This window comes from Talpa europaea (assembly GCF_964194135.1).
Source record: "Talpa europaea genome assembly, chromosome: 5".
In the NCBI taxonomy this organism is placed as follows: Eukaryota; Metazoa; Chordata; class Mammalia; order Eulipotyphla; family Talpidae; genus Talpa; species Talpa europaea.
Window position 1 is genome coordinate 59,961,198 of NC_140071.1, and position 18,445 is coordinate 59,979,642.

Here is an 18,445-nt window from a genome sequence, read left to right on the forward strand (position 1 = left end):
AGGAGCTGAAATAAGCCAATTTGAGCACTTCTGGACCCCATGACCTTGGTCTGATAAGCTCTCTCCAGACCTTTTTTTTTTTTTTTAAGATTTATATATTTATGCATACAAAAACTGGGGTACAGGCCAGAGGTGTGTGGGGGTGAGAGTGAGACATAGGGCAAGTTAGGGTAATTAGGCAGTTTTAGGGATAATGCTGGAAGGGACCTCTGAAGAGTTTAGGAAGGCTTCAGAGATAAGGACAACTAGAGGAATGTAACTAATTCCACTGGGAAAAACAAATATCCCAGGACCAAGGACAACATTGTTAACACTGGCCTTGGTTTCCCTCAGGTGATAAAGGGAGGTGGAGTTTGGGGAAAGGGAGAGTGGTTTAATTTATGGACAAATTAGGAGGGCAGCAGACTCTTGTCTGGTAGGATCACCATCCTCCCCTTTGTCAGAGCACAGGGATATTTATGCAAGGGGGAGATGAGAATGGGTCAGCACTGAGACTGGTGGGTGGCGGCCTGTTTTTCTTCAATAGCTGATGTTTGACTTTCTCTTTCCTAAAATGCAGGGGTACTCATCTGGGAGACAGGGCCATAAAGATATATCAAACAAGGGGGAAGGTACAACAAATGGGGAAAGACAAACCTGCTAGATAAGGAATGTGAAGATCCCCCGCTCAGTAGCAGATTAAGTGAGACAGCCGAGAACTAACCAATCACAAAGAGACTGGTGGAGCTTTAGAATAATGAGGGAAAGAAGGTATATATTCCCTGAGACATGACTCCACTTTGGCTTCCTTGCCCCTCCCTGGTCTGGTTTCATGGCGTGGGAGTCCCACTTTATTTCTGTTCCTTTTCTCCTCAATAAACTTTTTCTTCCTCTAAACAAACCTGCCTCTTCTCGCTTGCTTGCCTGAGCGTCTGCGAAGTTCCTGCTGCGGCTTTGTGAGACACCAACCCGTGGTGGTCTATTGGCTGGGACTCAGCGCTGCCCCTGCAGCCTGGGATCCGTTCCTCGCTGGGAGACTACGCCTGACAATTCCGGTATCAAGAGGACTCACCAGAGACAGAGTGGGGTACAGAACAGGCAGACTAACTGATACACACTGCTGAGGGGAGCAGCGGGCTAGTCAGGAGAGGTCTGCTGCGCCATGTGGGTAGCTCCCTGGCCGTGGATAAAACTTGTGCTGCAGTGGCTGCGGATAGCTTCATAGGTGGCGTCTTAACCCCTTGCGCCACCAGGGTGGCCCAGCTTTCTCCAGATTTTTGCAAAAACCAACTAAGATTTTCTCTGTGAGAAGCAGTCAACTCCTGCCCCAAAACTGACCCCTGTAAGGGTCTCTCCAGATTTTGTCATCTGCCCAGGTCTCTAGGATTTCCTTAGTGACTCATGCCCTTCTATTATTGCTACCTGAGTTGTATGCCTATATTGTTGTAATATAGACCCCTGCCCAACAAATTCACATTTAAATTCATTTAACTTGAGTCTTAAATGAAATCTCTCTGCTCCGTGTGAGTTAGCACTTTTTAGATCTGAATCTAACATTACATTAAAGAATGTAAGGTCAGTCTTTGATGGTTAAGGCAAAGACAAGTTTGTGAAGCATTTTTAGCAAACTTCAGTTAAAGCTATTCCTGCCTCAAGGAAGAGGCTTTATAGGGAGGCTTTGTTAAGAATTCTTTCCTTTGTGATATTAATGAAACTCCTTAGCTGAAGTCCCTGGGGTTATAGCAGTCACCCAAGAGGGCAATCAGGGGATGGCACAGCCATTCATCGAAAGAGCTGGCCTGCACTCTATCTTTGTATGCTAAGTACCCTTTGTTTTTCAAGGCAGAGATAAATTAACTCCTCACTTAACATCCTTAATAGGAAAACAGGCCCTTAACCTCATTTTATACAGTCCACTCTTTCTTTCTCATCAAAGGTTGTAATAAAACATTCAAACCTCTGGTGTACTTTACATTTGTAAGTTTAGTAATTTTAACTCTTCTGTATTAAAAGCAGTATTGGAATAGTTCTAATAATCTTCATGTCTTTGTGTTGTATTGAAGGTTCTAGTGGGAAGCCTTCAATCTAGAGACTTTCAAATGTCTGCCTTTTTATTTCCTACTTGATGCACCCATAGATTTCCCAATAAAATGTTTTTTCAAGGTTAATGAACAATAGTTGACCAGTTTTTGCAAATATTCTTAAAATAGTAAAACAGGATCTCAAACCCATGGCATGAGAGGTGTGTCGCACCTCTATTGTTTTTCAAGCATATGTTTGAAGAGATGATTTTAAATGAACAGAAAACTCAGAAGTACATGTGTAGAAGACAAACTTCAAGACTTCAGAAGAGGAAGAGAGGAAGACATTCTTTAAAAAGTTATTTAAATTTTAAATTATTTTAAAATCTTTAATTATTTTAAATTAAAAATCATTATGTCATTTTTATTATTTTTTTATATTATTGATTTTTTAAAGATTTTTTTTATTTATGCATACAAGAGCTGGAGTATAGGCCAGAGAGGCAAGGGGTGTGAGGACCATCAGAGACAGAGCGGGGAACAGAACAGGCAGACTGACTGAAATACACTGCTGAGGGGAGCAGCGGTGGGTGAGACAAGAGAGGTCTGCCTCGCCAAGTGGGTTTCTCCCTGGCCAGCCAGGGATTGAACTCGTGCTGCAGAGGCTGTGGATTGCTTCATAGTGAGGTGCTTACGCCCCTGTGCCACCAGGGAGGCCCAATTTTTTTATATTAATACTTAGAAAACATTTTCATTTTCAAGAAAGTTAAAACATCTTTCACTTGGTTTTGGGTTTTTAAATTAGAATTTAAAATAAATTAACTTTAGAAAATAATTGTGCCCTTTCAAGATAGATTCAAAAGTGAGATTACTTTTTTATTTTGACATAATAACTTGGGGATCACTTAAAAGGACAGTTGCATTTCAAACAACCTTGACTTTCAGGATTGATTGGCACTATCATTTTGTACCAGTAGAGGGAGATGTAAACTCACAATAATTAGCTGCTGCAGTTTGTGGTATGGTGGCTATGGGAAAACGTGCTCAAACACTATTACCAAGTTCAGAAAGTAGATAGAAGATTAACTAGATAGATAGATGAGTGAATGAGTAAGAATTTTTGCTGAGCATTTCAATGGCTGTATAATATAAATCTTTTTTTTTTTTTTTTTTTGTGGGACCCTCGCCGGTGGCTGGGGATCAAACCGGCGCTGCAGAGGCTGCGGGCAGTATCACAGCCCAGCGCTCAACCGCTGTACTAGTCCTTTCTACTAGTCCTTTGCAAAAGAAGAATGGCCAAGTGAACATAAAAGACATTTAAATTCATATACTAAAATTAACCTTTTATACTTATTCACTTTTCATAGAGTTAGATATGAAAAGTCAAATATCCAATCAACTTATACTGTGGTAAATATGAAATAAGGTTTGGGCTCTTTTTCACCTTCCAGACTGAAGCTGCAGATGACCAGGTTATTTGGACTTGGAGTCATGAGGTCCAGCCTGGACCCTGCAGCCTTATTAGAAACATGCTTGCATATCAAATTATTCTTCCCATATGTTTCACTTCCCTCACATCGTATGCTTATTAGGAATCAATATTATTTTTTAACCTGGATTTAAAGTAGACGTGATTAGATTTGTTATGCTCCTTGGCTCATGACAGAGTTTCAATTCTCTGCATGTATCAGTCTTCTGCTTGCTCTGTTCTTAGGGGAAAGAAGAACTAACCTAACTGAAGAACTGAATCAATTTTAATATTTCATGGTGACCTCTGTGTTCTTCCGTCTATGTTTCTGACCACACCCACACAAGGTAACTATTATCCTATATTTTGTGTTTTAATATTTCCCCGTTATTGTAAATAGTACTCTAGATCAATATATGTGCATGTATTTATGAAATATTTTGAAAATTTTCTTGAATTTTATTAAAAGAGTAATCTGTGATTTGCCTTTTAGAACTGAACATTAAAATGGATCAATATTGATATGGATATTTGTAATTCATTGCTTATCATGTAGTATCCTATTATAATATGTAGTATGATTTATTTATCCATTCTCTTATTTTATGGGCATTTTGTTTGTGTCTGCTTTGTTTCCTAAGACTAAATGAGCTGCCACTGCTGTACTTGTATGTTTCTCCTAGTACACATGTGCAAGCATTTCTCCTGTTAGGTGGTAGGTATGGTGTAAGAATGACAAATCTACTTTCCCAGCATAATTGCGTAAATAAATTATTAATCTACATCTTCTCCAACACTTGACATCTTAGGCTTCCTAATTCTTATCAATTGAAACAATTAAAATGGTTTTGATTTTCATGTGAATGATAATGAATTTGGGAATCTCATCTCACTTATTAGTTATATATAATCCTTTTTCTATGAAATGTTTCACTCATTTTTCCGTTGATTCATTTCAATTATCGATTTGTAGAGGTCCTTTATGTACTCTTGTACTAATTGTTTATTGGTAAACGTATACAAATTTGTACATGTACCCATTTATAATCTGAGTTTTTATTCTTAGGTGTTTTTGATGAGTAAAATTTCATTTTAATTCAGTCAAATTGATCATTCTCTTCTACAGAGTTAATGATTTTTGCATGCAAAGAAATATTTCTCTTTGTTGTATATCTTTTTCCATTGTATATATTTGGATATATATAAAGAACAATCTCTTCAATAAATGACATTGGGAAAACTAGACAGACATATAAAAGATGTACAATCTATTTTACATCATACATAAAAATCAACTAGAAATTAAACTAAAGACTTGAATGTAAGACCTGAAACCATAAAGCTCTTAGAAGAAAACATAGAGGGTAAGCCCCATGAAATCAGTCATGGAGATGATTTTTTGGAATCTGACAGCAAAAACAAAGACTAAAAAAGCAAACATAAACAAGTGGGACTATATAAAACTAAAAAGGTTCTAAACTAAAAAAGAAAACTAAAACTAAAAGGAAATCACAAACAAAATGATAGGGTAACCCATAAAATGGAAGAAAATATTTGCAAGTCATATATCTGATGAAGGGTTAATCTCTAAAATACATATATAGCATTTCTACAACTCAATAGCAAAATACCCAACTAAATTAATAAGTGAGCAGAGGATCTGAAAAGATACTGCTCCAAAGAACCATAAAAAATGCTAACAAGTACATGGCAGGGTTCAACATCACTAATCATCAGTGAAAAAATGCAAATCAAAATTATAGTGAGCCATTATTGCATCACACCACTTAGAATAGCTTCCATCCAAAAGACAAGAAATAATAAGTGTTGGCAAGGTTCTGGAGAAAAAGGAATACTTATTCACTGTTGTTGAGACTGTAAATTGGTATAACCACTATGGAAAATAGTGCTGAGGTTCCTCAAAATATTAAAAATTGAACTACCATATGATCCAGCAATTCCACTTCTGGATATTTATTCAAAGGAAATGAAAGCACTAACTTAAAGATACATATGCACTCCTAAGTTCAGTGTGGCATTATTCACAATGGCCAAGACATTAAAATAACAAAAGTGTTCATAGACAAATGAATGCATAAGAAAATGTGGTGTGTATCTATGTAATTACTATTCCATCATTAAAGCAAAGGAAAGCCTGCCATTGCAGCAAGGATGGGCTTTAATGGCATTAAACTAAGTGAAGTAAGTCAGAGAAAAACAAATACTCTATGACCTCACTTATATATGGATTTAAAAATAAAAGTGAACTCTTAGTGGTGGATGCTAGAGGTGGGAGGTGGGATTTAATGAAATGAGTGATCAAATGACACAAACTTCCAGTTTTAAGATAAATTAGTTCAGAGATGTAATGTACAACATGTTGACTATAACTAAAACTGTATCATATATGTAAAAGTTGCAAGGAAAGTAAATCATAGAAGTTCCCATCACAAGAAAATGTTAACTCTGTGGTAGTGAATATTAGGTCCTCCATTCCTCATTTATTATGCCTCCTCTGTCATATATCAAAGTTTCATATGTGTATGATGATCTATTTCTAGCATATTCTGTTGGTCAATCTATCCCTGTGAGCTTTCTTGATTGCTATAGCTTCATTATATCCTGACAGCTGGGAGATTTTCCTTTCTTCTTTTACACACTTTCATGTTTTTCAAGTAAATCCAAAATCTTATTGTTATTTTAATTTTACGTGCATTAAGTATATAGAACTACAAATAAATATTTTGTAATTAAAGATTCATCTCTACTGGGAGGTACATTTATTTCCTTTTTTGTTTTCTGGACTACAATTTTGGTTCTATCCACATGGTGGCAGCACAAACTAAAAAATCAGATTTTCACAGTTGGAAAGAAGACAATTTAGCACTTAAGAGTTGATATTTTTAAATACCTGCATGTTTGGGAAGGTAGACCTGTGCTTCATTTCGAGTGTTCAGTAGTCTATCAAATGCTGACGTGCCCTAGGTAAAATTATAAACAAAAGTATGAAATAATCAAAGAACCGAAATAACAATGGAAAAAATCCACGGTATTCTTCACGGTCCAAAAAAATATATGTATCAAGAAGATGGCCAAAAACATAGCTTAGAAGGCCAAAAACTTTTATTTCAATATCAACCAATAAATAAAGACATGGCATAAAGTTAGCTCTAGAAATTGAAGGTAGCATTTCTGAACTAGCAAGCCTAGTATAGGCTAATGAAAAGGTTTGCATAAATCTGGAAAGCAAAGGTCATTCTCAGGTTTGCTGAATAAAGGGACAGGTTATGTAATTCTTTATTTCCACCCCAGGCCACCCAGTATTTTAGTATGTATAATCTTGGAGTAAAGTCTACTTTCACTTATGAGAAACATGCCCAAGCATGCCCGGATTTGTTAAAAATAAATAAGAGAAAACATTCCCTTTCTATTATGTAATGTCACATGAAGTCTTTCTACATTTTATTCAAAGTATGAGAAAGGATGTCTTGTAAGTGCTTTTTTGAAACCCTGCATACCTAACTTGACAGTGGATTAATTTGTTATACAAAATAGTAATGGGGCTTAGTATCAAAAAACTGTCTAATTCCTTTTGTCAAAAATACTTGAATTCTCTAAGCTCCAGTTTCTTCATCTGAAAAACGGTGATGTCTTTTCCACTTGGAATTACTGTAGGATTAAAGGAGGCACTTAAAAATACTAAACCTGATGCCTCGCACGTGTTCAATAAATGTCACACTATTGCTGTCAGAACAAGGTAAAATGGTGTTTCTAGGCTGGCAGAACTGAATAGTAAAATCTGGAATTAAGAAACTAAATAACATTTTGGCTCACTTGCCTGCGGTCCTCCCTTGATCCTACCAATCCCCTCACCTTAGAAAGCTTTGGATTGATTCTCCCAGCCACGAGGCTTAATGAGCAACAAGAAGGACGCATTCTGCAAAATCCATTGGCAATATGAAGTGGGAGGCGATATCGATGGTAAAACCCTATTCAGCAGCATGAGGGCTTTTCACGCCGCTGTCAATGGCCCACACCGCCCTTAACCTCTGCCACGGAGACGGCTGGGCTTCTGGAACATTCCATGAGATGGCGCCCTTGTTTTCTGGTTTTCAGCAACTCGAAGCCTTTCGTCCTCCCTCTCCAAGGTTAAGGGCCTGACCTCCGACCGAGGCCCCGAAGCCCGCTCTGGGGTGATGGGTGAGGCCCCCGCTGGCTAAGAGGACTCGGGCCCGGGGCCGCGAGCCTGACTCCGCATTCAGAAGCCACAGTGGGCTGGGAACATCCGACTCTTGGCGTCTAAGCTCGGGCACGGCCTCCCCGGCGTGCCCGCCACCAGACGGCAGCTAATGGGGTAAAAACGTGCGGGAGCAGCACCGAGTGGGCAGCAGGGCGGGCAGCCGCGGCTCGGAAGCCCTCCGGGTGGCCGGGGCGGGGCCCCACGTTCCCACGCCAAGAACTCGGGGCACACGCGCACACCATGGCCCCGGAGGCGGGAGGCTGCGGGGCGGCCAGGCCGGGCCGCGCGGGGGATGGGCCGGGCGTCCAGCACGCGCCGGCAGGCTCCGCACGCCGCGCGCCCGGCGGGAGGGCGGGCCCGACGGCGGTCCTCGCGTTTCTATTTCAAACCCCGAACTGCCGAGCGTCCGGAGACGGCGTGGCGGCCGGGACACCGCCCGGCCCTTCGGCTGCCCCCCCCCCCGTCGCGGCGAGCGCCCCCAGCTCCCGGAGCCCGGCCCGGGCGGCCGCCCCGCGCCAGGGCCCACGGCGCTCGCCACCCGTCGTGACCTCGGGCCGGCCCCGCGCGCTCGGGCGGCCGGTGGGCGGGGCGTCACCGGTGACGTCTCATCCCGTTTCATTCTCCGCCCCCTTCCCGGCCCATTTATAAGACTTCGCCGGGCGTTCGCACTCGCACAAGTGGATGAAGGCGTCGGGCTCGGGCGGCGGGCGGCGGCGGCTCACGGACTAGGGCCGGCTCGGACGCGCGTCCGCGCCTCGGGGGTGGCGGCAGGCGGCGGGGCGACGATGGAGCTCTTGCGGACTATCACCTACCAGCCGGCCGCCGGCACCAAGATGTGCGAGCAGGCGCTGGGCAAGGCTTGCGGCGGAGACTCGAAGAAGAAGCGACCGCAGCAGACCCCGGAGGAACCGCAGGCGCCGCAGCCCCAGGCGCCGGTGCAGCCCGCGGCCCCTCACCACCACCACCACCACTCGCACTCGGGCGCCGAGATCTCACGGATTATCGTCGACCCCACGACGGGGAAGCGCTACTGCCGGGGCAAAGTGCTGGGAAAGGTGACGAGCGGCGGGCGCCTGGCTGCCAGGAGGGAGGGAGGTCTGACCGGGCGGCCCCCCGAGCCGCGCTGGATGCGGAGCCCCCGCGCCCACAGCTTCTGGGGTTCCAGCCCCGGCGCGACGTGGGCTGCTCACCTGCCCTCCTCTGCCTTTTGTGCGCTGACAGCGACGGAATTGACACTACCTCCTGAGCCGGCTCTGATGCCTCTTGCAGCTAAAAGACATTGATCATGAGGCCAGAAAAGCAGGGGCTTTCTGTACCAGACCTAGCTCCCTCTACCTCCACCCTGGAAACATTTTTGACAAGTCTCTTCACACATTATTTCTCGTCAACCCAACCTACCCCCCACCCCCACCCCCACCCCCATAAAGCTCCTCTTTGTATAGGGAGAAAGGAAAATTCTTGCAAACTGCTGTTTTCAGGAATGATTTTCCCTTCCTCGAGGAGCTTTTAAAAAGTAAACTGCATCCCTCTGTCTCCTTGTATTTTTCCTTATTTTAAAATACCTGCTGTCCATTTTTCTGCCATACTCAATTCCCTTCTCGGCTTTGTTTCCTTTCAGGGTGGCTTTGCAAAATGTTACGAGATGACAGATTTGACAAACAACAAAGTCTATGCTGCAAAAATTATTCCTCATAGCAGAGTAGCTAAACCACATCAAAGGGAAAAGGTGTGTATGACTGTTGAGTAAAGTATTTTCTTTGTGTGCAGGGATAGCCCTTCCCTGTCAGGAAAATGTCTTTTGCATGTGTAAGCAACTGCTCCTCAGAGGTGAAGAGAGGCTAATAAGGTTTATGCTGCTTTTCTTTTAGATTGACAAAGAAATAGAGCTTCACAGAATTCTTCATCATAAGCATGTAGTGCAGTTTTACCACTACTTTGAGGACAAAGAAAACATTTACATTCTCTTGGAATACTGCAGTAGACGGGTAAGCATTAACTTCTCAGTACATCTATTTCTGTCAAACCCAGTTGGTATTCAAATTGTGGTTTATTTGGTATTTTAGTTGAGGAGCTGTACTAAGGCAACATTAACTTTCGTCACTCTTTCTGCAAAAGGAAACCGTTGATTTTTTTGTTTGACGCATTCTCTTTTTTTCCTTCTTTACATAGTCCATGGCTCATATCTTGAAAGCAAGAAAGGTGTTGACGGAGCCAGAAGTCCGATACTACCTCAGGCAGATTGTGTCTGGACTCAAGTACCTTCATGAACAAGAAATCTTGCACAGAGATCTTAAACTAGGTAAGCCCTGTACTCCAAATGCTCACTTTGGTGTTGGGTGGGGAGGGGGGGGCTTTTCTTTTCTCTCACCCTTTTTAATCTGTTAGTGTTGTTAACTGGGATCTAGCTGATGCAATCTTGCTTTTGAATGGGTAACTTTAATATTAAACAACCGGCTCTGTGCTTCCAAAGTGAATGTGTATGCACTTGGTTAGAATGCCTTTTCATAGTAATTCAGATTTTGTTTTATTTGTCCTCTAGGGAACTTTTTTATTAATGAGGCTATGGAACTGAAAGTTGGGGACTTTGGTTTGGCAGCCAGGCTGGAACCCTTGGAACACAGAAGGAGGTAAGAGCCAGAAATGAATACCCTAGTAGTGTTTCTTGGAGATCAAATGTGCCTTTATTACTTTCCAATTAATGTTTCAAGAAGCTTAGCGGATAATAAAATGTTGGTTGATCTATAAACCACAATACTGTTAATTTAAGGAAACATTAAGTGCCTTCTGTGGACCAGACACAAGTACCTTATGCCTACATGGTGATTATGAAAGAAATCTGTCTGATCTTTGCCTAAAATGTATAAAAAGGCCATGCTGTACCTGGTCTCTGTTGAAAACATTGTCATGAGTTCTGAGAACTCCTAACGGGTTAAAAAAAATTACCAGGTCACATGGTCAAATGTCAGTTGTCCAAATGCCAAAAATCAAGAGTCAGATGAATCCAAATAGAAATTCAACATAGTACTTTCAAGATTTTTTTGTCCAGCAAACTAAGTTTGAACAATAGAATAAGATCTTCCTATTTTGTATTTCCAGAACAATATGTGGTACCCCAAATTATCTCTCTCCTGAAGTCCTCAACAAACAAGGACATGGCTGTGAATCGGACATTTGGGCCTTAGGCTGTGTAATGTAAGTAAATGCACCAAGTGATCCGAAAGAAAATTTGGATTTAGATTTTAACACTGGACCATTCCTAAAAAAAATGTTTTCTTGTATGCAGGTATACAATGTTATTAGGAAGACCCCCATTTGAAACCACAAATCTGAAAGAAACCTACAGGTGCATTAGAGAAGCAAGGTATACAATGCCATCGTCATTGCTGGCTCCCGCTAAGCACCTAATAGCTAGCATGTTGTCCAAAAATCCAGAGGATCGTCCCAGTTTGGATGACATCATTCGGCATGAATTTTTTTTGCAGGTTTGTGTGTTTCTTGTGTCTTTTTATTACATGTTATTAGTCCCATTTCCCTAGCCAGTTATTGAAAGTCTTCTGCTATTTCATAGGGCTTCACTCCAGACAGACTTTCTTCTAGCTGTTGTCATACAGTTCCAGATTTCCACCTATCAAGTCCAGCTAAGAATTTCTTTAAGAAAGCAGCTGCTGCTCTTTTTGGTGGCAAAAAAGACAAAGCAAGATATATTGACACACATAGTAAGTATTAAAAGTTCTCGCTCTCTTATGTAACCAATATTATATTAAATTTTAAGTGAATTAAAATATTTTTATAGTAACATAACTTAGCAGGTATGCTTATGTACACTTGACCTTTTTATATAGCCTAAAATCCCACACTGCAAATTGTGATTGATAGCTTTTTATTTCATGTATGTTAAAGAGTGCTGTTTGCATATTGCAGCAGATGTCAATGATAAATCAAAACACTGTTTTTGCCTTTGTTGCTTATAAGCTAGTTATTAATGCAAAAGGAGGAAATATGACTAGCTCTGTTCCTATCTTGTCAGGCTAAATAATGCTCATAATTCTTTTCCTTGATTTACAGATAAAGTGTCTAAAGAAGATGAAGACATTTACAAGCTTAGGCATGATTTGAAAAAGACTTCGATAACTCAGCAACCCAGCAAACACAGGACAGATGAGGTATACTGGAAATAAATAAAATAGACACAAACACTTTACATCGCTTTCATGCTGCATCAATTATCACTTGGACTATGATTATCACATTTCAAGCATGCTGAATTGACTTCAAATTTTCCCTTTAAAAGGAGATATTCTGTCTTTCAGTTAAACCATGCATGCAGTTGATTTACTACAGTATCTTTTATGTCCTTGTGCCCTTTACTTCTTGATAAGATTTCCCAGGAACTTAACTCAACATAACCCCAAAATCTCAACCTTAAATGAATTTTAGAAGCTTGACTCATTGCTTGACTTCTCTTTTCTAGGAGCTCCAGCCACCCAGCACTACAGTTGCCAGATCTGGCACACCTGCAGTAGAAAACAAGCAGCAGATTGGAGATGCCATTCGGATGATAGTCAGAGGGACTCTTGGCAGCTGCAGCAGTAGCAGTGAATGTAAGTGGTTGTCAGTCATGTTTTAAATGGTGAAACTGTAAATGCCAATGATTGAAGTCAATTTGTTTTGTAGCCTGATTTAACATAGAAGCAGAATCAGAGGAATTGGAAAAAGGAGAATTTTAAGTTCTGTGTCTTTCAAATTAGTGTGGGAAGGCTTAGCATCTACCAGAGACAGATTTTATTAAGTATTTTGTAACTTTTTGTGACCTGCAGGCCTTGAAGACAGTACCATGGGAAGTGTTGCAGATACAGTGGCAAGAGTCCTTCGAGGCTGTCTAGAGAACATGCCTGAAGCTGACTGCATTCCCAAAGAGCAGCTGAGCACTTCCTTTCAGTGGGTTACCAAATGGGTCGATTACTCTAACAAATATGGCTTTGGGTACCAGCTCTCTGACCACACTGTAGGTGTCCTTTTCAACAACGGTGCTCACATGAGCCTCCTTCCGGACAAAAAGTAAGTATCCAACTGATGAAATCCTGTCAGTTCTTTAGTCTTGTGCTAGAGAATCCTGAAAATGATGACTAACTTCTTCTATTTTTTTTTTCTTTTATTGTCCTGTTTTTTAGAACAGTTCACTATTATGCAGAACTTGGCCAATGTTCTGTTTTCCCGGCAACGGATGCCCCTGAACAATTTATTAGTCAAGTGACGGTGCTGAAATACTTCTCTCATTACATGGAGGAGAACCTCATGGATGTAAGTACTGTGACTTTGGAGCAGTGGTATTTGAAGCCTTGTTGAGAGCCCAGAAGCATCTGTGTACACTTGGAGCTTGTTAGAAGCACAGATGCTCATGTCCTACGCTAGATTTTCTGAGTCAGAACCTCTGTGAGGTGGGGGTAGAAAACTAGCATTTTGATGCTTCCTTAAGTGTGAGGCATTTGCTTAGAAGAATTGAGTTCACATCGCAAAAATCTTAATAGGAACTAACACTTCGAATATCTTTCAGGGTGGAGATCTGCCTAGTGTTACTGACATTCGAAGACCTCGGCTCTACCTCCTTCAGTGGCTAAAATCTGATAAGGCCTTAATGATGCTCTTCAATGATGGCACTTTTCAAGTAAGTGAACCCTTTCAGAAAGTGCATCTTTAGGTCCTAAAAAATGGTTTCTACCTAACGAGTTTAATTATTGACTAAAATTTCTAATTCTTTAACATTTGTAGCCATCTAATATCTCCGTTTACTTTTTAAAGGTGAATTTCTACCATGATCATACGAAAATAATCATCTGTAGCCAAAATGAAGAATACCTTCTCACTTACATCAATGAGGACAGAATATCTACGACATTCAGGCTGACAACTCTGTTGATGTCTGGCTGTTCACTAGAATTAAAACATCGAATGGAATATGCTCTGAATATGCTGTTACAGAGATGTAACTAAAAGACTTGAACGGACCCTATGGGACTCCTCTTTTCCACTGTGAGATCTACAGGGAAGCCAGTAGAACGATCTATAGCATGTTGAAGAAGAAGGGCAGGTGGTGGTACGAAAACAATTCCTTTGTGGCCTGCTGGACTGAGTGGAGCCAGACCAGGCTGAGGCATACAGTTCGTGACTTTGGATAATCCAAGAGTGAACCAGAATGCAGTTTTCCTGACGTACCTGTTTTAAAGGGTTTTTCAGACAATTACGCAGAAAGGTGCATAGACTCTTAACTTCTCTCTGTTGAGAGCATTTCAGACAGAGGACTTGGAACTGTGAATAAACTTCCTGAAGGGGAGGGAGAAGGGAGGAAGCTCCCATGTTGTTTAAAGGCTGTAATTAAAGCAGCTTTTGGCTGCTTAACTGTGAACTATGGCCATATATAATTTTTTTTTTTTTTTGCTTAATTTTTGAAGATACTTGTGGCTGGAAAAGTGCATTCCTTGTTAATAAACTTTTTATTTATTACAGCCCAAAGAGCAGTATTTATTATCAATTTTTTTTTTATGTTGACCATTTCAAACTGTTGGCAATAAAGCGTATGGAAAAGTAAAAAATAATGGTCTCCCGTCTTTGGTATGTCACATCACTGCATCACAACCTCCTTTGCCAACGGATTCTTGGCACTATAGCATATTTAGTATGGAAGCATATCAGAAAGTTAGACCTTTTATTTTGCTAATAATAGTTTAGGAAAGTCAGTCTCTTAACACCTGAAATACAATCATCCTGGATGAATCTATCTAGAGAAGAGAATATAACAAGAATACCACTCTTGTTACAACCAAAACATAGGATTCCTACTAAATCCAAAACTCATTTCTCCCTGGAGTATTTCCTCAAAACTTGTTTAGCTTGGACCTGAAAGCCAGAGTAATCCTGTGTAAACAGATCTCTGTTATTAAGTGTTAATAGGTACAGAAGTTTATCTTATGGGCACAACTCTGTAATACTTGCTGTGCACCATCTAAATGCATTATTCAGCTTACACCTGGCTAAATGCTTCCAGTGCACTGGCAGTACTGGCATGTAACTAGCAGTGGGAGATATTTTGTAATAAGTTATTTTATTATCCTCTGGTACATGGCAGATAAGGGATGGTATGGGAACCAACCTATGGTTTTAAGTCTATCTTTTAAACTATTAGATTATCCAAGAGCCATGCAGAGGTTTTTCTCTTTCAGTAGATTTACTCTTTGACAGATGTTAAAAAGCTGTTCATCCTGTTACTTTGAACTCACAGGGACCTGTGTGAGATGCAAATACTTTTTTTTCTTATAATCCCACTATAACGAAAACACTGCCCCAAGAAAATCAGCACTTTGTGTAGTAGACTCTTCCTTTTAGGATACTGCCTAGTGGAGCATTGAGATCGTGGTTATACTTACACATTTTCCTAAAATTTTTTTTTTTAAAGATTCATTTTATTTATACAAGAGCTGGGGTATAGGCCAGATGCGCGGGAGGGTGAGAGCGGGGAACAGAACAAGCAGACTGATGAAATACACTGCTGAGAGAAGCAGCGGGCGAGACAGGAGAGGTCTGCTCGCCGTGTGGGTTACTCTGAGGCCGGCGGGGATCGAACCGGCACTACAGAGGCTGTGGACAGCTTTCACAGCGCTGTGGTCAACCACCTACGCCACCAGGGAGGCCCATTTTCCTAAAATTATTCCAAAGTCTACACCTGGTATACCTAGTTAATAAAAAAAAAAAAAAAAAAAGTTGAACTTGCTATGGAGACTTGAAAGACTAGATGAACTCCTCCTGGCTGGAGTTCTCCAGTCACCTCTATAACCTCAGTCTTTGTTTAATGGCTTAAAGTAGTATTCAAAGAAAACTGGATTATTACTCTAGTAGTTGCATGTATAAAGCAGAATCTAGTCTCAGGTACAGCGCAGATAAAATAGAAGTTTTAAACAGCAAAAATGTTCTTTTGAGCTTCATGATGTAGATAGTATATTAATTCAAAGTTTCAAAGTAAGCACTTGTCCATTCTAGTAGGTACTGAGGGATTACCATGTTCCAGATCCAGGGCCTGGCAGTGAAAATGTGCACTGAACCTGAGCCTCTCCCTGCCCTCAAGGAAGTGAATGGAGGAGATAGTGCATTTGCGTATTAGTCTGATAAGTGCTGTGATATGATGAAAAAGGTATGCACTAGGTATTGTGGGAACTGAGAATCATGAAGGAGCCCCAGGCATGGGAGAGGAGTTTCCAGAGAAGGAAATTCCTTTCTATAGTGTTTTGAAACATAAAGGGGGTTAAGCAGAAGTGTGAGATGGGGAGAGGTGTTAGAATTAGTGGGAGCAATATGTATATAAGACAGGTGAAAGGTTTTGTAGAAGGGGGTATGTTAATCTGAAGGGGATAGGTAGAGGCTGGAAGCAATCAGACACGATGTATCCCACATGTCATGGCAAAGCATTTAGACTGCATGGAAGGCTGTGTGTAACTACTGAAAGACTTTAAGAATGTTTCAATTGTAAAAATTCATTCTGGGGTCATAGGCAAGATGGGTGGAGAAGAAGATGGAAAATGACAGCTCAAACAGTAAAGAGATTAATAATGTGATCCAGATAAGAAAGAACTTAAGGAAAACATGGACATATAAAGAGTTACACAGGAAGTTACTCCTTCAGCATATGAGGTTTATTTTAATACCCCAGGACTGAGGACCAGGCCTGGCAAAAGGCCTGGAAGAATACATAAGTGATGCTTTCATTAAATATTTGAAGAATGAATAAGTGATACTAGATTTGGGAGGGACTTAAAAAGTTGATGATAACAGTATTTGGTAGCTGGTTGGATGTGGAGCCTGAGGAAGAGAGTGGGGTTTAGAATGATTGACTGGGGGCCTCCCCGGTGGCGCAGCAGGTTGAGCACAGCACCGTGAAGCTGTCCACAGCCTCTACTATGCTGGTTCGATTCCCAGCCTGCCAGGGAGATTCCCACATGACGTGGAAGACCTCTCCTGTCTCACCCGCTGCTCCCCTCAGCACTGTTTTCAGTCTGTTTGCCTGTTCTGCTCCCCGCTCTGTCTCTGGTGAATCCTCTCACCCTCCGTGCTTCTGGCCTGTACCCCAGCTCTTGTATAAATAAAAAATAAATCTTTAAAAAAAAATAGAATGATTGACTAGGGCAGTTGATAGGGGAAAGGTGGTGTACTATGTGCCCAGTATATAAATATAGAAGGAAGAGCCTTATATTCAGGGAAATACAGTGAGTGCAGGGCATACTGAATCTGACTTATACGAGAATAACAAATAGAGCCAGAGGTAGTGGATATACATGTTTATATCTCAAGCGAGAGCAAGATCTGGGGGGTAATCAGGTTTTGGTTAACACAGAAGCAGATAAGAGCACCTATTCCTTCCACCTTTCCCACAGCAGCATTTTTTTTTTTTTTGATACTGAGGATGTCTAAAACAGAACAATGTTAATAAACTTTTTCAGTGGAAGGAGGATGAAAAGTTCCAAAATAAATTGTTCTCTTCCAAACACAGGGATCCTAGAGTCCATGAAAACAACTCCAGAATAACAGAATGCTTAATATATATTTTCAGTTCTCAAAAATAAACACTTTCTCAGTCATCCTCAAATCCTGGCAGGATATAGACTCATGAAAGGCAGTCTTTAAAGAGGTAACAGTTGTGCTGCATAATAATGGCTACATTCAGCTAAGCTTGGTATGGACATAGCAGTCAGTCAAATTCCAGGTTACATGATATTTACTACTTTTATCTCTTAGTTCCCCCAGTCCTTCAAGAATATTTCTAAATGTAGGGCCTCCCCTGGTGGCGCAGGCAGTTGAGCGCAGTGCTGTAAAGCTGTCTGCAGCCTCTGCAACGTGGGTTCAATCCCGGCCTGCTGGAGAGGGTCCCACATGGCGAAGCAGACCTCTCTAGTCTTGCCTGCTGTTCCCCTCAGCAGTGTATTTCATCAGTCTGCCTGTTCTGTTCCCCACTCTTTCTCTGGTGAATCCTCTCACCCTCCCGTGAATCTAGCCTGTAACCCGGTTCTTGTATAAATAAATAAATAAATCCTAAAAAAAAATATTTCTAAATGTAACTTTGCTAGGGAAGAAGTATGCTTCAGTGACAACACTTTTGAATCAGTCCTGATTTCAAATTCTTGTTCAACCATATATTAGAAATAGGATCTTAGTAACGACCTAATTTCTCTGAGCTTCAGTTTCCTCATCTGTCAGGATGAAATGTAATAAAGCACTTGCATACCAAATGTACTCAATCAGTATTTGTTCCCTTTCTTGTTCCATTTCCCCTGCCTCTTTTCATATAGACAATAGCAGTTACCCTGGTTACCATGAAGGAAAAACAGCTGATTCATTTTCCAGCCTTCAGTCTTATATCTGTGTCCATCAGGGTCCAGTCAGGGGCACAAAAATCATTTTAGAAACTTTCAAAGAAGAGAAATTTAGTGGATTATTTCTTATACAGATGATGAAAGAACTCAGAAGCCACACAATGGGTGGTAAGGCCACTCAGAGATTACCAGCAGCAGGAAGCACAACTACTCTTAGAGCTAGAGAGACCCAAAAGAAAGTAGTCACACCTGAATTCAGACCTGGGGGTTACCGGCAGATACTAGAACCCTGGCTGCTGATGTAGTCACTGTTTGAGGTGACCCCCTGGATATATTTGGTTGATAAAGAGACAAAACACTCCAGATTCTTTTTCCCTTTGCC

At 41.2% G+C, this 18,445-nt stretch overlaps 1 protein-coding gene across 1 annotated transcript; it reads left to right on the top strand.

The window, feature by feature from the left end:
- Positions 1-8,453: 8,453 nt before the first annotated feature.
- PLK2 (polo like kinase 2) lies at positions 8,454-13,699 on the top strand (the record flags this gene model as incomplete). The annotated part of the gene is made up of 14 exons (XM_084233719.1): positions 8,454-8,763; positions 9,327-9,434; positions 9,577-9,693; positions 9,878-10,007; positions 10,248-10,335; positions 10,805-10,900; positions 10,992-11,190; positions 11,277-11,424; positions 11,774-11,871; positions 12,180-12,309; positions 12,526-12,766; positions 12,880-13,009; positions 13,263-13,373; positions 13,508-13,699. The coding sequence occupies exons 1-14, from the start codon at positions 8,494-8,496 to the stop codon at positions 13,697-13,699; spliced, it is 2,058 nt and encodes a 685-aa protein (XP_084089845.1). The 5' UTR covers positions 8,454-8,493.
- Between the last annotated feature and the right edge of the window lie 4,746 nt (positions 13,700-18,445).